Source organism: Triticum dicoccoides, chromosome 3A (assembly GCF_002162155.2).
Source record: "Triticum dicoccoides isolate Atlit2015 ecotype Zavitan chromosome 3A, WEW_v2.0, whole genome shotgun sequence".
NCBI classification, from domain to species: Eukaryota; Viridiplantae; Streptophyta; class Magnoliopsida; order Poales; family Poaceae; genus Triticum; species Triticum dicoccoides.
This window is the reverse complement of record NC_041384.1, coordinates 730,431,088-730,450,491: the sequence shown is the minus strand read 5'-3', so window position 1 is coordinate 730,450,491 and position 19,404 is coordinate 730,431,088. Positions and strand designations below refer to the sequence as shown.

The window sequence follows — 19,404 nt, the reverse complement described above, 5'->3', positions numbered from 1 at the left end:
GGATGGCACTCCATTATGTTGGTGGATTTGGACCTAGTTGACTCTTGAGAAAGTTATCGGTCTGAGAGGCACACACACCTTTTCAAAATTTCAGGTACTAGAAGAAACCTTTAGAGAAATTTGTGAACCAAGGCAGATACTCTCCCTTTCACGCCATGCAAAAAGATGTAATCATTCCACTTCATTTTGTTAAGCTCGTCTCCAAGATATCATGTCCAACCCTCGCAAAAAAATATCATGTCCAAATGTAGAATTTTCCAAAAAATATCAAAGTGACCATTATATTTGCATCAAAGTGACCATTATATCCCAGTATTACATTGTGTACCTTAAAACCTACCAACTAATAGAAAATTTGATGTATCACTCTATTTAACTAGAATGCCCCGCCCGTTGTTGTGGTAACTTTGTTAAAAAATTCAAAAACACTTGCTAAAATAACTAAATTTAATGCAAAGAAAATATAATCTTGAAAATCAATAAAAACAATGGAGTGTCTAAAAAGAAAAAACTTTTGAATTGCAGTTAAAAATTTTATTTGAAACAAAAATGTGAAGGATGACTAAAATGCATGTATGCTATGGTGACATTACATGCATTGACTAATGCAAAAGTAATTGTAATTTATAAGTTAAATGCATGGCTTGCTTATGTGGTAGACTTAAATGCATGGCATAGTGGGAACGCTGAGGTGGACTGTATGCATGTTGAGAGAAGACTTAAATAGATGGCTTAGTGGGGATGTTGAGGTGAACACTTGGCATGTCAAGAGAATTGGGATGAACTTTTTAAGAATATAGAATGAGGAAAGAAAGATATCATATCTTAATCTAACAGACATCTCTTAGCATCGAACTCAAGAAAACCCAGGTCTTTTCTAACTTGCCATGGTTCTACATTTTAACTTGCCATGGTTCTACAATTAAACTTGCCATTTTCAACAAAATTTTCAATTTCATGATGACAATGATTCAAAAATCAAAAATAGAATTGCCAAGATCGACGTAATAAAATGCCATAACATTAAAAATAAAAATTCCATGATCCAAATATTAAAATTGCCATGCTTCTATATTTTCATTGTCATAATAACAAAAAGAAGAATTGCCAAATGATCGAAAAATTGAAATTGACATGCTAAATAAAAATTAATTTAATATAGAAAAAATCCATGCTCAAAATAATAAAAATGACATGCTTACATAATAAAAAAATTACATGCTCTTCCTACTAAAAATTCCATGGTTCTACAAAAAATGCCATGGTTTTATAATAAAAATGTCATGATATTTCTAATAAAAATGACATGCTCTCCTAATAAAAATGGCATGCCCTTACTACTACAAATGCCATGATTCTACAAAAAAATGTCATGCTCTTTATATAAAAATGTCATGCTCTTTATATAAAAATGTCATGCTATTTGTAATAAAAATGACATCGTCTCATAATAAAAATGCCATGCGCTTACTACTAAAAATACCATGATTCTGCCAAAAAATGCCATGCTTTTTATAATAAAAATTCCATGCTATTTGTAACAAAAATGCCATCATTCTACAAAAAAATACCATGCTCTTTGTAATAAAAATGCCATGCTATTTGTAATAAAAATTCCATGCTTTCATATCAAAAAATGGCATGCTCTTAATACTAAAAAATGACATCTCTACAAATAAAATGACATGCTCTTTATAAAAAGAAGGCCATGTTCTTCAAGATAAAAATGTCATGCTTTTATAATAAAAATTTCCATGCTTCTACCAAGAAAATGCCATGCTCCCAGGGGCAACTAGTGACACACAAAGCCCACATTGCCATGATATATTCTTATGAAAAATAATTATAGGAATGTTGATTTTTTCTGTTCACTGGAAAAATGCCATTCAACTTGAGAAACATCCCATGGGAAAAAATCCATGACAACTAGAAAACAACCATTTATGTTTATACAAGGACATGACAACTTATTTGGGAAAAATGGATTGTACCATGGCAAATTTTGTTGAAATTTGTAAGGGGCACATGGGGGGGTTGGGCATTTTATTCTTTGAAGCTACCATGATCTAGAGCATAAAAGTTCTTAAAAATGCGATGGTCTTCTTTTGCCATGACCTAGAGCAAAACAATTGTAAGTTGGCGTACGTGTCAACGAAAAAAGGCATGTTTAGTGCTTAAAATATGCTCATTATAGATTAAAATATTTGCTTGTTCTTTTTCAATATTATCTCCTCCGTAAGAGTACTTATAATTTCTGGATTCAGTGCGCTATAATATACCTATGAAAGAGGAAGTAGGAGGAGTTGCTTCAAGTTGAAGAGGAACACTGATGCTGGTCCATGAGTGGGCAAATTCTATCAATGGTGATCTATATTCATGTGACCCACAAAGCTACAATTTCCAACGGAGTAGATTTTGGTGGCAAGCATGTTATTTCATGGGAGAAAAATATGTGTTTGCTAATTTTCTATAGCTTAGCTGCAATTAGATAGATATGATGTGTTTTATCCAGTGGTGGGCGTAGGACAGGAGTTGGCCACCAGTTGGCTCTCCAGGATAGTGTCTATAAGGTTCCTAGTCGGAGAGTCACAATAAAGGTTAATCAACTTGTATTTAGGGAGTGGCAGTGTCCTGGACTAGGGGGTGCCAACCTAGTCGGCCCATAGTTCTTGGATTGGGCATGTAAGCCATCATTCTCCTTTGGGTGGACTCTGGAAGCTACACGCCTGGACGTGATCAAGACTGCTTCTACCGAAGACTTGGCATATACTCCAAGACATCTCCTGCCGCCTCCATGCGTACCCCTAGATACTGACCATGTAACGCTGGATGCCCTATGTGACGTGTATATAAGCCAGAGGGTTTAGCCTATAGAGGGGATCGAATCACAATTACATTCGCCTAGTCCTAGAGTTAGATTTCTCCTTACGATCTCGAGGTAGATCAAGCTTGTACTCATCATCATCAATACAATCAAAGCAGGACGTAGGGTATTACCTCTTCGAGAGGGCCCGAACCTGGGTAAATATTGTCTCCTTTGTCCTTGTTACCACCGATCCAAGATACATAGCTCGGGGTCCTTACCCCGAGGTATGTCGGTTTTACCACCGACGGGGAGGCTTTAAAGAAGTGGCACGTAGTCCTTTTGCGAAAAGGATCAAGTCTATTATAAAAGTTCACTGGAAGTACAAGGAATCTCAAATATATTTAAAAAATAACATCTCCTTAGTGGAAAATAACTGCAGTTAGTTTCCCGAGAGTTTCTTGTTTGCCAAGTGTTTTTCATCGGCACTCGGCACAGGCGAGGATTTGCTGAGTGTCCAGTGTTTTTGCATGCACTCGGTTTAGGAGGGACTTTGTTGAGTGTCTGATAAAAAACACGGCAAACACGTTGATTTCACTAGTGTTGTGTGAATATTTTTTATACACGTGACTATTTTACTGAGCACACGTAAACAACTTATTTGACAATAATTAACATTTCCATGGATGATAAAACATATTAGTATTTTTTACAGTGGTCTTTTGATAAAAATAATGCATTAACATGACATGATTTGACAAATTATTTACAATCTATTAGAAGCAATCATTAAAAAACCACAATTAAATGGATCGTCGACCCTTTTACTCTTACAAGGATAGCACTCCATCCTTAAGTTGATGGATTTGGACCTAGTTGACTCTTGAATGTGAGGTGCACACATCTTTTCAAAATGTGAGGTACAAGAAGAAACCTTTAGAGTAATTTGTGAACCAAGGAAAATACTCTCCCTTTGACGCCATGCAAAAGATGTAATCCTTCCACTTTGTTTTCTTAAGCTCATCTCCAAGATATCATGTCCAATTGTCGCAAAAAAAATCATGTCCAAATGTAGAGTTTTCCAAAAAAAAATTTGCAAAGTGACCATTTGATTTGCATCTTTAGGGTAGTCCCATTATTACATTGAATACCTTATCTAAAACCTACCACCCAAGAGAAAAAATGATGTAGCACTTTTTTAAAATAAATGAAAAAATACTTTCTAAAAATAACTAAGTTTAATGCAAAGAAAATATAATCTTGAAAATCAAGAAAAACAATGGAGTGTCTAAAAATAGAAAAAATATTTTTAATTACAATTAAAAATGTCGTTTCAAACATAACGTGAAGGATAACTAACATGCATATGCATGTATGATTTGGCAACATTACATGCATAGATTAATGCAAAAGTAATTGTAATTTATAACTTAAATGCATGACCCGCTTATGCGGCAGACTTAAATGCATGGCATAATTGGGATGTTGTGGTGGACTGTATGCATGTTGAGAGAAGACTTAAATGCATGGCTTACTTGGCCGTTGAGGTGAACACTTTGCATGTCGAGACAATAGGAATGAACGTTTTAAGAATATAGGATGAGGAAAGAGAGATAGTATATCTTAATATCTTAATATAGAGACAGCTTTTAGCGTCGAACTCAAGATAACCTAGGTCTTTTCTATCACAAAACACATTAAATAAGAGATTTTGTAGATACAGTACCGTAAGATACAAATCCTTAGAGAAGTTGTGTCTAAATGTGTATGATCTGCTTAAGATACAATGCGTTAATAGCACCTTGTCCCCTGAGCGAATTTTTGGAGGTCGAGCACCTCGGGTTGGGTTATCTCAGCCGTTCGGTGTGGCCTCGTGATCCGTTCCTGTCGGCAGCCTGTCCCCCACGTTCGAGCAGCAGGTTTAGGTGCTAGCGCCTAGGAGTACACCGGTGGCACAGCTGCAACTCTACTCTGTTGAATGGGCTTTGTATTCAAGGTCCGCAGGTCCAGTCCAGTGCTTGTTCTTGTTTCGAATTGGGTCGTGCGTGAGAGATGAACAGTGGACAGTTGACATGACCGGACCATGCCACTTTAATGGCTAGTGGGGCCAGATTCGAAAATGACTTGTAGATAAATCCTGCCCACGCCGCTGTACCACACTAGTACGTCAGTGTTAACAAAAATCACGATCTCCATACTTAAGATTGCCTCGTTCGTGTTGCTATTTGTGTGGTAATTACTTGAAAAACTTATCTAACCAAAATGGAAGACTTTTGTAGTTTGCAAAAATATTTAATTAGTATGCTTGTTTTTCTCAAAAGTTATTTTTGCTAATGTATTAATTAAAATGCATGCATGCATGACTACTAAAGGACAAAGCACATCTGGTATATATTACGTATATTGGAGAGTCTTCTCTTTAATAATTGCATGTAATGATTTACCGCCCTTCAAAGTGTAAACATATGATGATAGCTATAGAATTGAGACTAATAAAACAAAAAAACATTTGTTTAGATGAGCCATATAAATTGGAAACGAGGGAGTATTCGTATTCAGAAAATTCTCCACGGTAATTTTTTATATATGAGATTATTTAATGAGTTTCCGTGGCATATAAAAAATGTTTGTAAATAAAAAATGCAGTTTGCCTACTTCCTGATGCAGGATTTACTAAAAAACAATAGATGAAAAACATCCGATCACTAACAAGTTCTTTTAAATACAAACTACTCGGCCTGATTGTAAGCCCAAAAAAATGGTTAGTTAGACCCATGTTCAGTACAGGTGCAGTTCATACTCCACGGTCGAACATCGGTCACCAGATGGCAAAAACTAAGATGACATATCACTAATTGAGCTGGATTGGTCTCTTAGGAAAATAATTGATTATGTCTTGTCAACGAGTTTGTAGTAGCGCATGGGGTACCAGCAGATGTGTGCAGAGGAAAACCGGTCAGTGGCATGTGCTAGTCTAGATTCGCTAGCTGCAAGCCTACGAAGAGCTGAATACACGGGCAACCGGCGTCTACAGGGGGACAGTGTCCGGCAATACAGGGGAGGCTCTGATCCCAAACAGATATGGACGCTCTGGATAAAGTCCTGCCTGGGGCACGGCCTCCATTAGGCATTTTCGCTTGCCCCCTCAACTACACGGCTGTCCACTACCAATACATTTACATGAAGCATTAATTGTTTTTTGGAGAAATACATGAAGCATTAACTAATATCATGAGAAAGGAAGGCAGTCATCACAATGAAAAAACTACTATATGCCTTGAAATGGGCCTAGAAGTTGCAACTGATCAAATTTTGGAGATGTCCTTTCTGGTGGGTGTGTTTGTGTAATTGGGAGGGGGGAGGGGGGCTTACCATAGACATACTATATTGCACATTGTACTTTCCTCGATCTTCGACTGGTTTCTTGTTAATTAATCAGACAATTCGTTTCTTCTTAATTAATGGATTAAGGCCGGCTTCCAAACATTTAATATCCTCCTGCATATTCATAACTTGTATAGAATTACTTCATCCAAAAGAAGAAGATAAATATTACGGCACAAATTAGGCAGAAAACACAAAAAGCATCTAATAAAAACGTGCTAGGAAAAAGTAAGTACGGCCATTACATCCCCCTCTATATACCGCCTCCAAACGCCGCCGCCTCGACCGATCCAGATCAAACAGCCGCCAAGCACCAGTCACCACCGGCCTCTGTGGCCTGTGCGTGCTCCTCCTCCTCCAGGCCGTCCCATTCGCCTGCGGCGGCCGCAGCCGCCCGCAGCCGTGCTACAAGACGGTGACGGGCGTGCCGAGCTGGTGCGCGGGGAGTTCATCCTGGCGCTCTTCGACGGCGTCAAGAACCACCCCATCAAGGAGTACTGCTGCGTGCAGCTCGCCTGCGTCGGCGAGCCGACGTGCGCCTCCGTGCTCCGCGGCGTCTGCCCGCCCCCGAAGCAGTATCTGCCGTGCCCGCCGCACCAATACACGTAGCCTATATACATATATACATACAAGCGTGCGTGTGTGTGATGTGATCTGCAATTCGACCGTAATTTGTCGTGCCTGGAGGTTGTGCGCGGAACTGTAATAATCGATATGCAGTCCTTCAATCTGGGGTTGTACGGGGCGCTCACTTTGTGGTTCTTGTCTTTTACAACGGTCATGTAGCTAATAATTCACGAAACAATAAAGCACAACACCTTGAAGGTTCATCACAAGATAGCAGGCAACTAAATATAGTACTCCCTTCGTACCAAAATATAAGACGTTTTTATAGTCCAAATTGAACTGCAAACATGTCCTATATATTGGTTAGGAGGTTGTAGTACTCCCTCCGTTCCAAAATATAGCGCGCCCACGCTTTTCGAGGTTCAACTTTGATCATAAATTTAACCCACGAGACCGACTGCGGCGGGATCAAAAATTATATAATCAAAAAAAAATTTTGAATACGAATTCATTGGTATAATTTTTTCGCCCGCCGCAGTCGGTCTTGTTGATTAAATTAATGGTCAAAGTTGAAGCACGGAAACCGAGGACGCGCTATATTTTGGAACGGAGGGAGTATAAAAGTCTGCGGGGATGTCACGCCTGTCCCGCTCCCTACTCGACAGCTAGCGGAGATGCATGGGAAGAAAATATTGTTGACATCCTCTGCAACCCACGCAATGGGCCTGGATGCCTGTGTTGCGAACTTGTATCGCTTGTACTCTGTTCTGAGAGGGAGCTCGTTTTGTTTTTAACTTACAACTACGTTCTGAACACTGAAGCAGAAACGTACTTGTTGACAATTGCTACTACAAACGTTATTTTCCATTGGTCAACAACAACTGCCCCAGACATATAATCTGCAACAAACGAACTATCACCAGGCCAGGAAAAGACGTTTGCCAAAATTTGGCAGCACTAAACCAACCGAGTTGCTCTTGCCAGGAACCCGGGATCAAACAAGCTCCAAGTTCCACACAGACTCGAAGGTAAAAATCACACAGATACAATGAAGGCGACTGTCGACAACGACCAAAACAAAACCACCACACTACATGATGAACTGCAACCATCTCATTACTTCCCTCCATAAAGAAATATAAGAGCGTTAGCGATCTAAACGCTCTTATATATCTTTACAGAGGGAGTAACATTTAGTAGAACACGACGATTCAGACAACCATTTCAGTTAACATCTAGAACACCACGATTCATGCAACCATCTCAGTTTAACATCTAGAACGCAACGGTTCATGCGACCATTGTAACTGTACATGTACAACCTACTCATAACCCCCTGCTATTCCTCCTAGACAGTGCAAAAAAGGAAGCCCAAATGCTTCCCACAGCAAAACTCTCTGCAGTTAGTACAAAATGAATTACAAAAATAGCTGGACGACAAACTGCTCATCCTTGTTTACAGCAAATCCGTCTAAGTTCATGGTATGGCCCTTGTTCCTTACATTCCACATTGCTAAGATGTTTATAACGACTTCTATAACCGACCATATATGTTCCTTGCAATCAACATTTTTCGCAACAATTTGCATCTGGACAGCATAGACGAAGCACTGCTGAAGGTTTTATCCTGTTGGTCCCCTTAAGCCCCAGCAAACCTTTCTAAAACCATGGAGTGAGGCATGCACGCTGAATGGTTCAAATATGCCCAGATACATCTTCCTGCTACAAGAAAGCGGCTTGTTCGCAGGTGCGCGTCGCCAAGTGAAATCTTGTTATGTGACAATCATCAAGACACCCGCAGGAACCTACTTCCGATGCTTCCTTTTTGCTTCAGTCCTTGGCCTCTTCTCCTCTTCCCACTCTCTATCATGTGTTCTGCAATTTAACCAAGGATTGTTAGGGAAACAAATCGTATAGAAGCCATGAGTATATACATAAAAATAGATCTATACCAGAAATTGTGGCTGACGTAGAAGCCATTACATAACTTTTTTTACTTTTGTGCAGATTTAGAAAGAACATCAACCTATGTAATCATCTTCTGCAGCCTTATTTCTAATATATACCTTACTGCTGCTACATCTTTAAGGAAAGATAATAAGCCTACTCATATCAATGTGACAACAAATTTATAGCAAAAAGCTCAAGCTACACTAAACCAACAGAAAGATCAACACAAATTTAAAATACATATATGACAACACGAACAATCACACTGTTAAAATGTGCTTCCAATAGAAGAGTATATTGTATTGAACAAGAGTAAGCTTCGAGTACTCCCAATTTTTAAGTAGTACTCCCGACGGTCAGGTGTATAGGGCGTGCGCGTGTTCCTAGGTCCTCAATTTAATAACTTCCTAGGTCCTCAATTTAATATAACTAATAAAATATATGTTATATGCCACCAAAAATATATATGTTTAGAAACTTTATTTGAAAACAAATCCGATGATACAGTTTTAGATATAACAAATGTTTCATCAGTCAAATTGAGAACCTAAAATCCCACCCCGACATTATAAACCCATGGTTTTCTGAGTCGCGCGACTTGTCGCGACTAGTCGACGAGTCGCACTGCCAGGGTTGACTCAAACCCCTCGACTAGTCGAGACTAGTCACAACTCGTCGACCGGCCAGGCTCGACTCGTCGACGAGTCGTTCGACTTGAACAAGAGTAAGCTTCGAGTACTCCCTATTTTTAAGTAGTACTCCCGCCGGTCAGGTGTATAGGGTGTGCGCGTGTTCCTAGTCCCTCAATTTAATAACTTCCTAGGTCCTCAATTTAATATAACTAATAAAATATATGTTATATGCCACCAAAAATATATATGTTTAGAAACTTTATTTGAAAACGAATCCGATGATACAGTTTTAGATATAACAAATGTTTCATCAGTCAAATTGAGAACCTAAAATCCCACACCGACGTTATAAACCCATGGTTTTCTGAGTCGCGCGACTTGTCGTGACTAGTCGACGAGTCGCACTGCCAGGGTTGACTCAAACCCCTCGACTAGTCGAGACTAGTCACAACTCGTCGACCGGCCAGGCTCGACTCGTCGACGAGTCGCTACCCTTGAACTGCTCGTCAACTCATCAACTCGAAGACCATGTATAAACCCGATCGGAGGGGGTACCAATTCTGCATACACCAAACATTGACCTTGGTTTTGGTAGAGCTAGGATTTAACGGTGACGCCCATACGGCTAAAATTGGTCATAAATCTCATAGTTCTCCATCAATGGAAACAAATACTTTGGATGCTAGCAATTCTTGGTAAGGCATTACTCCATTGAACTGTCTGCGTCACGCAGCTATTGGTGTGCTAACAAAATGACAACTATTTAGTTATGTGTTTCTCTACATCATTATTGCACACGAGTATTTATGCTTTTCAGTTGTTAAACCACCTTCGAGGTAGCTTTCTAAATAGCGCTAGCTTGGGAACACAAGTGCTTAGTTACCAGCCATACCGTACCTAGCTAAGTGCATGACACCATGTTATCTATTAAAACTTATGAAGGTACAATGGTGAATTTCCTACATACTTTACCTGCATAACGACTTGTAACCTGGGAATGCAATCATTATTTTATTTGACTAAATATTTTTCTTCAATTTAGAAACAGGCATACTAGAAGAGGTTAAAGAAAAAATGTGCCACAATTTGCACAGGATATTGCAGTTTACGATCTTGTATGTGCAGAGCATCTGAAATTTAAGGGTTTTTTTGTAAAAGCGACGATTTTGCAACTTCGTTCAGTCGACGAAACTGATCCTTCCCAAACAGATTGTGTGTTTCACATGACAGCTAATAAGGTATAAAGAACACATTGCAAAGTGGAAACTTCATTGTTTCCTAAACTTACTGGTCAGCCTCTCTACGACTTGTCTTGCTTGTTGAATCCTTGGCATGCATCCTAGGAAGGTCATCAGCATGTGATGGCCGATGCTGTGAAATAGCACCCTTTCTTTCTCTCTCTCGTATTTCAAACTGTGAGTTACCAGGTCCAACGCTCGGGGGCTGTGGAGCAGAAGGCGCATATTCCCCAGCTTCCAAAGCAGACTGTTCTCTTTTGATCTTCCGCCGTTTGGATGCACTATTAGGATCACTATCTTCTTTCACAGTATTACCTTTGTCCCTATCCCTGTCATCTACCTGTAAAAATAACAAAGTATTAGAGATCAAGCAAGAATGTCCATTACGATCCCAAGAGTGATTGCATGCCAAGTCACATCATAAAAGCCATAGAACTGTTCAGTAGATGAATAAGTACAGAGCACAAGACACAGATCAACATTTATAGATATAACTGAACTAGTGAGCAAATAAATGATCACAGATCACAGAAGAGTATTAGGGGGTAAAGAAAAGTTTACCTTGCTTGATGAAACATCCCTATCTTCACGCTTTCTATCCCGAAGATCTTCCTCTCTTCTGTGCTTCCCATCATCCTGCGAGAGCGGAGCATTCTCCTCCAAGTGCCACCTTTCTTTCTCATCACGCCTGGGAGACGACCGTTGGGTATGCCTGGTGCTGCCGCCCCTTCGGTCACTGTCTTCATCTCTTCGGTTAGCAGCGACTGATTGGGGTACAAAACTAGTTGGAAGAGGTGGAGGTGGTGGCAAGCTTTGCCCTCGGAAGCGTTCATCAGAAGTATGTGCTCGGTCTATGGGTTCATGCTTAACAGTATGTGCTCGGTCTATGGGTTCATTCTTAATAGTATATGCTCGATCTATGGGTTCATTCTTAATAGTATGTGCTCGATCTATGGGTTCATGCTTAATTTTGTTCCTCTCCTCCTTATTCCTGTCTTCTCTTCCTTTTTCAGAAACTCTGTCTTGCATCTTTTCAATAGAACGCTCTCTCCTTTCCAATGATCTGTCTGTTGGTCTTTCAACCACATCTTCTCCACGGCGCCTCTCAGACCGATCTGCTTTTTCTCTATGATCTCTGTCATATTTATCATCAAACTTTTCTTTTAATTTCTCTGTCCGAATTAGGTTTTGTTCCTCACTAGCACCTCTCTCATGATCCACAGAACGAAATTTATCTACTGATCGCGAGTCCAATTTTTTTTCTTTTTCCGTATGGTGCTCTGGCAAGTCACCATCCCTGCCTTCAATCTCTCCTTTCCTTCGTTTACCTGTCCTCTCTTGTTCTTCAACAGGAACAGATCTTTTTTGCTGTTTCACGGTAGAATCAATCAAGTCAGCAGATTCACCTTCACCGGTGGGATTAGCTGTTCCACCGCTATGTGCAGCCAATACTGTTGATCTTTGGGAGGATGCAGATACCTTTCGTGGTGCCGGATGTACATTACCATTTGTGCCAACCAACGGACTAGTGGGATTAGTATCCAGCACACCATCAGCTGCCTGAGACAATACTTCTCTGTCAACAGGAATAGCAGAGGCTTGTTGATTAAGACCCCTGCTAGTAGATCTCCCAGGTTTTGCATCTTCCTTATCGTGCTTAGATACCTTTGCAGCATTTTGTACAGCACGCTTTTGTGGCGCTCTAGTCTGTTAATAAAAATGATTAGAACAATGGAAACCAAATGTCCAATACTAAAAGGCTGACTAATAACTGCTATGTTCCATGACATACTAAAGGACCATAAATGGAACAAGCGGATTTTGTGCTACCAAAAACACCTCAAGCTGTTGTTTTGAAATTTTCAAAAAAAAAATGTGTGTTTTGAAGTTCCATAAAATTCCTAAAATTTTACACGTAGAGATACACTTAGCGACTTGCAAAATTTTCTGAAAAAGGTACATCCATCTGCGGAGAACAAAGAAGAATGAAGGGCTAAAATAGAAATTATTTTTGCACCATTTATAGAGCGTGGGCAGTCCATAAAATGCTAATTTTGCACTAAAATGTACAAATACACATACTATTGCGATATGCACATTTTAGAAAGTTTTTGCGATCCCAAAACCCTTTTTGGAGTCAAGCTCACATGAGCTTTTCCTATAAATTACCCAATTGTTACCGTCCACATTATAAACTGAGAGGTACCTCAGGTTCTGCAGTAGGCTTCAAGACTTTAACTCCATCATCGGACAAAAGTTTTGGAGGTTCATCTACACCACGTGCAACCCCTGAACCTTTTCCTTGTGCAGAGGAAGATGGTATTTGACTATCAGATCCGTTTGTAGTCGAGGCATTCTTCTTATGAGCATCAGGCTTCATTGCATTTTCTGACCTTTCATGCCTACCCTCTACAGATTTTGCACGAACGCTATGATCTTTTGCTGTCGAGGGATCTGCATACTGATTTCCTGTAGGAGATCCAAGGAATAGTTATGCTCCAGTTAATCATAGTGGTTCTGGAAAAAAACTGTGTCTTCTACTTACCAGCAATAGGTTTTGCAGGCACTTGCTTCAGATCAAGGTGACCCATGCCAAACTCTTCTTCAGATACCCATGAACTCTGCAGAATAGTCGGGAAATCCACACATGCATCTCATAATCATGCACAAAGGTCCCCTGATACGGAAAAAAGGCACCAGCAAAGAAGTGGTAACACTTACCTTGCGAGCTGCCAGAGCAGCAGCTACACCAGTGGCCAGTACTTTCAGATCTTCCCTTTCATCCCCCTTTAGCTTCGCAACCTGGTAAACATATTTGTGAGCAACAGCCCAGCAGCATATCATAAATGGTGACTAATGATGTATTTACCCTTTTCTCGATGTTGATACCGCTTTTTCGCATGACAGGAAAAATACTAGTTATCTTTGTGAGCACAATAAGGGCGTTTCTGATTTCCATATATTCTTTTGATTCCATACATTGATTAAGCACCTTGGTAATTCTTCCACTCCATTTCCAATGAACCTTTCAAAAGCACAGAAAAAAGATGTTCAAAAACATATGCAAAGAATGTAGCAGGAGAACAGCATAAAATTTTGGATATTAGAGATTCACTTGTGATTATTTATTTTTGTTAATTCAATTCAGGTGACGTGAATAAAATGTAGAGAGCAAAGCAGCACATGGCAATAATAGATACTAGGATCCATGAAAGCATGCTGAATTTATACCTGGATTCAAGAAACAGAAATTTCACCAAGAAAAATGTACAGATGCTCACAAATAATAAGTATACGCAGTGGATCGTTTTGTACATGTACAAATACATATACACATCATTGAAACTTGCAGGTATTAACATTTTATTAAAAAGGTAGCCACTACACTACTGTTGCACAGCTCACATTTGACCAAATGTACAGCTCAATAAAGCCAACACGCCTAGCACATGCAGCAACAACTGCCACAACTGAAATTCTCTTCAAATAAAAAGGCTGCACGATAGGGCAGCACCACAATTCATGAACTGAGCGCCAACACGTTTGAATGAAAAAGAACACGGGGCCTGGTTACTAAGAGCAAGCTATCTTGCCACATTTTTGCAAATGTAACAAGCTGACAAACTATGAGTAGAAATATTTTATTCCTGAGGAAGCATCCATATCTAGGAACTAGCATGCTCAGTCTCACACAACGTGCCCTTTCATGAGCACTGGAGACACCAGATTTAGATTGAATGAGAAGACAGTTTGTGAATTTGTGAAGGAGTTCATTTGCAAAATTGTGAATCCATTAAATAGTCCATCAAAATCTGGTGTGAAACAGTGCACACTAGAGTAGGAGTTGGCACCTAAACATGGTTTTGTGTATTAGTATATTCCTCACAGGATTAACTCCTGAGCTAAGACAGAACGAAATTTATTCCTGAGGAAGCATCCATATCTAGGAACTAGCATGCTCAGTCTCACACAACGTGCCCTTTCATGAGCACTGGAGACACCAGATTTAGATTGAATGAGAAGACAGTTTGTGAATTTGTGAAGGAGTTCATTTGCAAAATTGTGAATCCATTAAATAGTCCATCAAAATCTGGTGTGAAACAGTGCACACTAGAGTAGGAGTTGGCACCTAAACATGGTTTTGTGTATTAGTATATTCCTCACAGGATTAACTCCTGAGCTAAGACGAACGAAATTTATTTTTATATGGTCATCTATGAAGCAACATAATAGATTTAATTTCTATGTTGATTACATGCCTAACAAGAAGCTTACTTGTGCACCAGATTGTGCTTTTATACTACAAAACGCCTCTAGGAACTCTTACGAACATACAACCGTACCATGCAACTTGAGTAAAATTTAGTCCTAAAATTTTAGTAATGGTGATCAAAGCACAGAACAGGCTTTCTATGTTGCGATCACCAGTTCTACAATTTTTAGGACTAAGCTGTACCAAGGAAATGACAAACATACAGAGCTTAATTATGCGTACAGAGCTTAATTATGTGACACACATAACTTCAAGGAGTGTGTAAAGCATACTTTAACAAACTGAGGATAAGACACGCGTTGACTATTTGGAAATCTGAAGTATACAGCGAATCCCGGCTTATTTCCACATTCACGCTCATATACTGATTCGTCACTCTGCAAAAAGTTGTATTATGCAAACTCAGAAGCACTAAAACAACGTAATAACCATCAGGAAAGCTATGGCGAAGAGTGTATAGCACACTTGAATCAATAAGCTACCTTCCAATGGTAAGCCATCTTCAGGGTCTCATGAAGAAACCTTCCAAGCCTGCCAGCCTCATATTCGGTACAACAACAGATCATTGGCTGTAGTGTCTTGCAGATGAAAACATCTATATGATTCACCGTGTTGAAAAATGGAGTCCCAAGTGAATGCATCATCTGAACGAATGTAGCACAATACACAGCATCCTGCATGCTAAGAACACAGCGTGGATATATGCACCGCTGGAGAAATTCCATGTTGATCTTCAGTGCGTCCGGACTGGAACTAAGCCATTTATCCTTTTCACGGGTTAGTCTTTGGAGCACTGATATAACGTGCTGGTGATGCTTGTCAGATTCATTGTTCAATTTGTCCAGCAAATCTTGGATTCTCTCCTTGTCCTTCTTACGCCGTGATATTGCAATGCTAGAGTTATCTGAGTTATCTTCAAGTTGTTTGAGATTTTCATGCAGCTTCTTAATTTCCGCATCATAACGATCTTTTGGAAAATGAAGATCATACAGTGTTAAACCCCAGAAAGTAGCATACAATTCAGGTGAAAGACCGTTCCAGGCTTTTGCCGGCAAAATTGTTCGGATTGTGTTGAGAAGATCTGACCACCTGTAAGAAAACAGAATACAGCAAACTACATATGAATCAAACCTAAAATACTATCAATGAAGTTCAACCAAGTTCATTTAGAAACAGAAAAATTGAACCAAAGTTAACTTCAACGAGGCTTAAACAGTTAAAGTATAAGTTTCTAAAAGCAATCATTCTTAAGGCATAAGGTAGGTTCATTTTCTAGCCAATATTGGACAACTCATGGGCAACCAAAAGCTTTAATAAAAATTTGCCTAGCCAATTGTATGGTAGGGCTAAGTTGGCTGAAACCAAACATACCCATAGTAGCTAGTCCCCTACCAGCTTCCAAGGACACAAGATCTTCACTTATCTTTTAGCGGTAAACAGGAGAGGATCAATTCTCATAAGTGTACTCCGATGTTCTAAAGGGTACATAATTTATCTGAACTTACCATCCTTAGTAATTTACTTCTCAATTTATTTTCAACATAAACCCAAAAATGAAAATGGAATAACTAAGACGTGCTATTTTCATGCTCCCAGAAACACTTGTACCCTTCGTTTGGAAGAAGAAAAATCAAACAGTGTGCTTGAAGTTCCAACAAAAACTGAAAAGAAATCACACTACAATGTGTTCATTTGTGGTCTGCACAATAAATAAATGGACAATGGACTAAACTAGTACAGCAACTAAGTGCACAGAGTATTGCAATATTTCCATGTGAGAGTTTTTTGACAATATTTTGCAATGGATTCCGTTAGACATGTGTAGGTGAGCCAGGCGTTGTCTGTGATGACCCATACCATTGAATAGATGATTAAACGACTCTCCACAGATGTTCATAAAAGCTTACATGATTGACTTCTGAGATGAATCGCCATGCAAGATCATTTCATCATATGATACAGACTCCCCTTCTTCATTGTCATCCAGAGGCCAACAGGCCTCGCCACCGTTAGCGCTTTTGAAAAGCCTCATTACAGGCCGGTATATAAGAAAAGCAACCTATAATGAAGAAAATTGCTAAGATGATTACTTGAGTGGAGGCATGATAAAATTATGAAATCAGCTCGCACATTGAAAAAAAAGGAGTGCACAAGATATGAGTGCATTACGTCTGGCTCGATATGATATTTATAAACCAGATCTTCCAGCGGAGGTATTAGTTGAACATAGGTTGATGGAGCTACAGCACTAGAAAGAAACTCGGCATACTGAAGCAGTATTCCATGGCATCTATCAAACTGCTCGCTAACCATTTTGATATATGTGGCATCTGCATTTATTATAATCCTGAAAACAATAGCAACATTATCAAGTGTAAAAGAGCAATGCAAAGAGTAAGAACTTAATATGACAAGCTTTTAGGCTAAAACATGAACCCCAGAATGCAGATAATAAAGCTTTACATAATTGTTGCTTTCTGAATATTTTCTTCGACATATATTTCCTAAAAAATAATTGCATGATTACAGAAATTCAGTAAAGAATTGCATTCAATTAGGATGCATTTATAATAACCATCAGTCTGTCACCTATATTAAATGAAGTCCACTTGGTCGAGAGAGCAGAACAAAATAAGGAGGGGGAAAGGGCACAAAGGATTTAGCAAGTTGAGACAAAATCTTACTTGGATCTGTGTTGGGCAATGAGCAGTAGTAGAGGAATTGCAAGTTTAGGTTCATCTTTTGGAAGCAAAGAATCCCGCAATTTGTTAGTAGACTTATTCAGGACCTACAAAAAAAAGATTTGGTAAGCTGTTTATTTGACCTCATCATGAAATAGAGAAAAGGCATTGATTCCTCGCAAAACCTTATAGTTCCGTGTTGATCCAAACAGCGAAGATTGAAGCCGCAATGTTTCGCTTCCTGCCATAGCATCAACCTGTTCATCAGTCATGTTCTCAGTGTACTGTACATTTGCCATTTGCTGAATGAGTTCCTGCATGGTACATCAATTTAAACTTCAGATTCATACAATACTAAGGCAGCAAGAAAGTTTCGACATAGCCAACAAACCTCAAGTACAACAAGCTCAGTACCCAATCCTTTCTTCAGTTGATTAACTATGTATTGGAAGAGGCATTTAAGCTCCATGGAAAGATGCTTCTTGCAGCTGTTAAAGTTAATTGGTTCAGAATAGAAGCATAAAGATAAAATTAAAGACAATAGTAATATTGGGAAGGGACACACAAGCACCCCAGTGATTATAGAACTACTGCTTGCATTTTCATAGCATTAAGATTCAATGTGACTAACAAATAATAACAAGGATCTGGAGTCTTGGCAAATGGTGATATTTTATTGTACACTTCTGTAGACGCGATGTCAGAATGAGCAAACAAATGAGAGGGGAACTCAAGATTATGCACAAGATAATGGCAGGGGTCCTTAGTGGTAAAACAGAAGGTAAACCTCTAAATATTAGGTTGTAGATTGGTTACCTAATGCTGCATTAGCATGTCTAAAATCATTGTCACGAGTGTTCGACATAATGTATAGCAAGCTTATCTAACGATGCAAGAATGCAAGTACAGAAATCTTTGTAATATTTATTCAAAAGAAATTGCATCCTGCGCAGATATGCGTTACATTTAGTTTGATGCTAACCACTACGACACAGAAAAATGTCAAAAGCTCAAAGCAAATTTTAAATAGTTATAGTACCAGATCATTGTTTGTTCTATAAAAGCCATATGACAAAAGCACTTAATATGCCTAATAAGAAGGAAGATACATGACTGAATGTCGCTGGATCATCAAGTTTAACTAAAGTACACATCATGTTTTGTGTAAATATAATATGATCACAGGCAGGAGTCAAAACTACATACAGGTGTCCCCAGAATGATGCCAGACACTGAAGCCAGTCTGACAGGTTAAGGCCGTCATCCTTTACTTTCTCACGACCACCTTGAGCCAACCGTTCGATTACAATATATTGCAAAATATCATATTCCAGCTGTAAAAGAAGCACATTTAGACAACGGTGTAAAGTTGACTTATAGAAACAATTCAAAGACACATGCAGAACAATTACAATCAACTCTAAAAAGGGCATGAGCATCTGTATAAAACATGCATCACATACGCAGCCAATACCTGAGTCAAGTATTTAAATGCATCCACAACTGGATTTATCATGTCCCTGTATGCTTCAACCTGAAAGTTGTGACAATGTATTGTAGAGGTAAAAAGATGAAAGAACTGAAGATAAAGCATAATTACACAAGTCAAGGAAGGATTGCAATTATAAAGGTGAGCTTCCAGAATCATTGAATTGTCATAATTAACAAATTAAAAATAATATATTCATAAATCATTTGGCCAGACTACTTCTACAAATCGGTTGCTTCATTAAGTGATGTGTAGCCATAAGGGGCATGTTCCCTCTGCACATGTACATAACTACATATACCATTCTATTACTAATAAGTAGCAGTAGGAGGCTCTTATGCTTTCTGGTCCAAAATGTAAATAAAAAAACACGCTCCATTGACATTA

The 19,404-nt window shown here is 39.0% G+C and overlaps 1 protein-coding gene across 1 annotated transcript in view; it reads right to left on the bottom strand.

Moving 5' to 3' along the window:
* Positions 1–7,976: 7,976 nt before the first annotated feature.
* The window catches only part of LOC119270552 (THO complex subunit 2-like), a 19,318-nt gene continuing 7,890 nt past the window's right edge, over positions 7,977–19,404 (bottom strand). Inside the window, exons 18-33 of the mRNA XM_037552558.1 lie at positions 19,003–19,062; positions 18,735–18,862; positions 17,920–18,016; positions 17,714–17,842; positions 17,532–17,635; positions 17,017–17,194; positions 16,755–16,906; positions 15,330–15,936; positions 15,120–15,224; positions 13,444–13,599; positions 13,296–13,376; positions 13,120–13,195; positions 12,781–13,043; positions 11,136–12,281; positions 10,625–10,914; positions 7,977–8,629 (exon numbers count right to left, since the gene is read on the bottom strand). Coding sequence (XP_037408455.1) covers positions 8,560–8,629; positions 10,625–10,914; positions 11,136–12,281; positions 12,781–13,043; positions 13,120–13,195; positions 13,296–13,376; positions 13,444–13,599; positions 15,120–15,224; positions 15,330–15,936; positions 16,755–16,906; positions 17,017–17,194; positions 17,532–17,635; positions 17,714–17,842; positions 17,920–18,016; positions 18,735–18,862; positions 19,003–19,062 — 3,642 coding nt within the window. The 3' untranslated portion in view covers positions 7,977–8,559. The remainder of the gene's footprint in view (positions 8,630–10,624; positions 10,915–11,135; positions 12,282–12,780; positions 13,044–13,119; positions 13,196–13,295; positions 13,377–13,443; positions 13,600–15,119; positions 15,225–15,329; positions 15,937–16,754; positions 16,907–17,016; positions 17,195–17,531; positions 17,636–17,713; positions 17,843–17,919; positions 18,017–18,734; positions 18,863–19,002; positions 19,063–19,404) is intronic.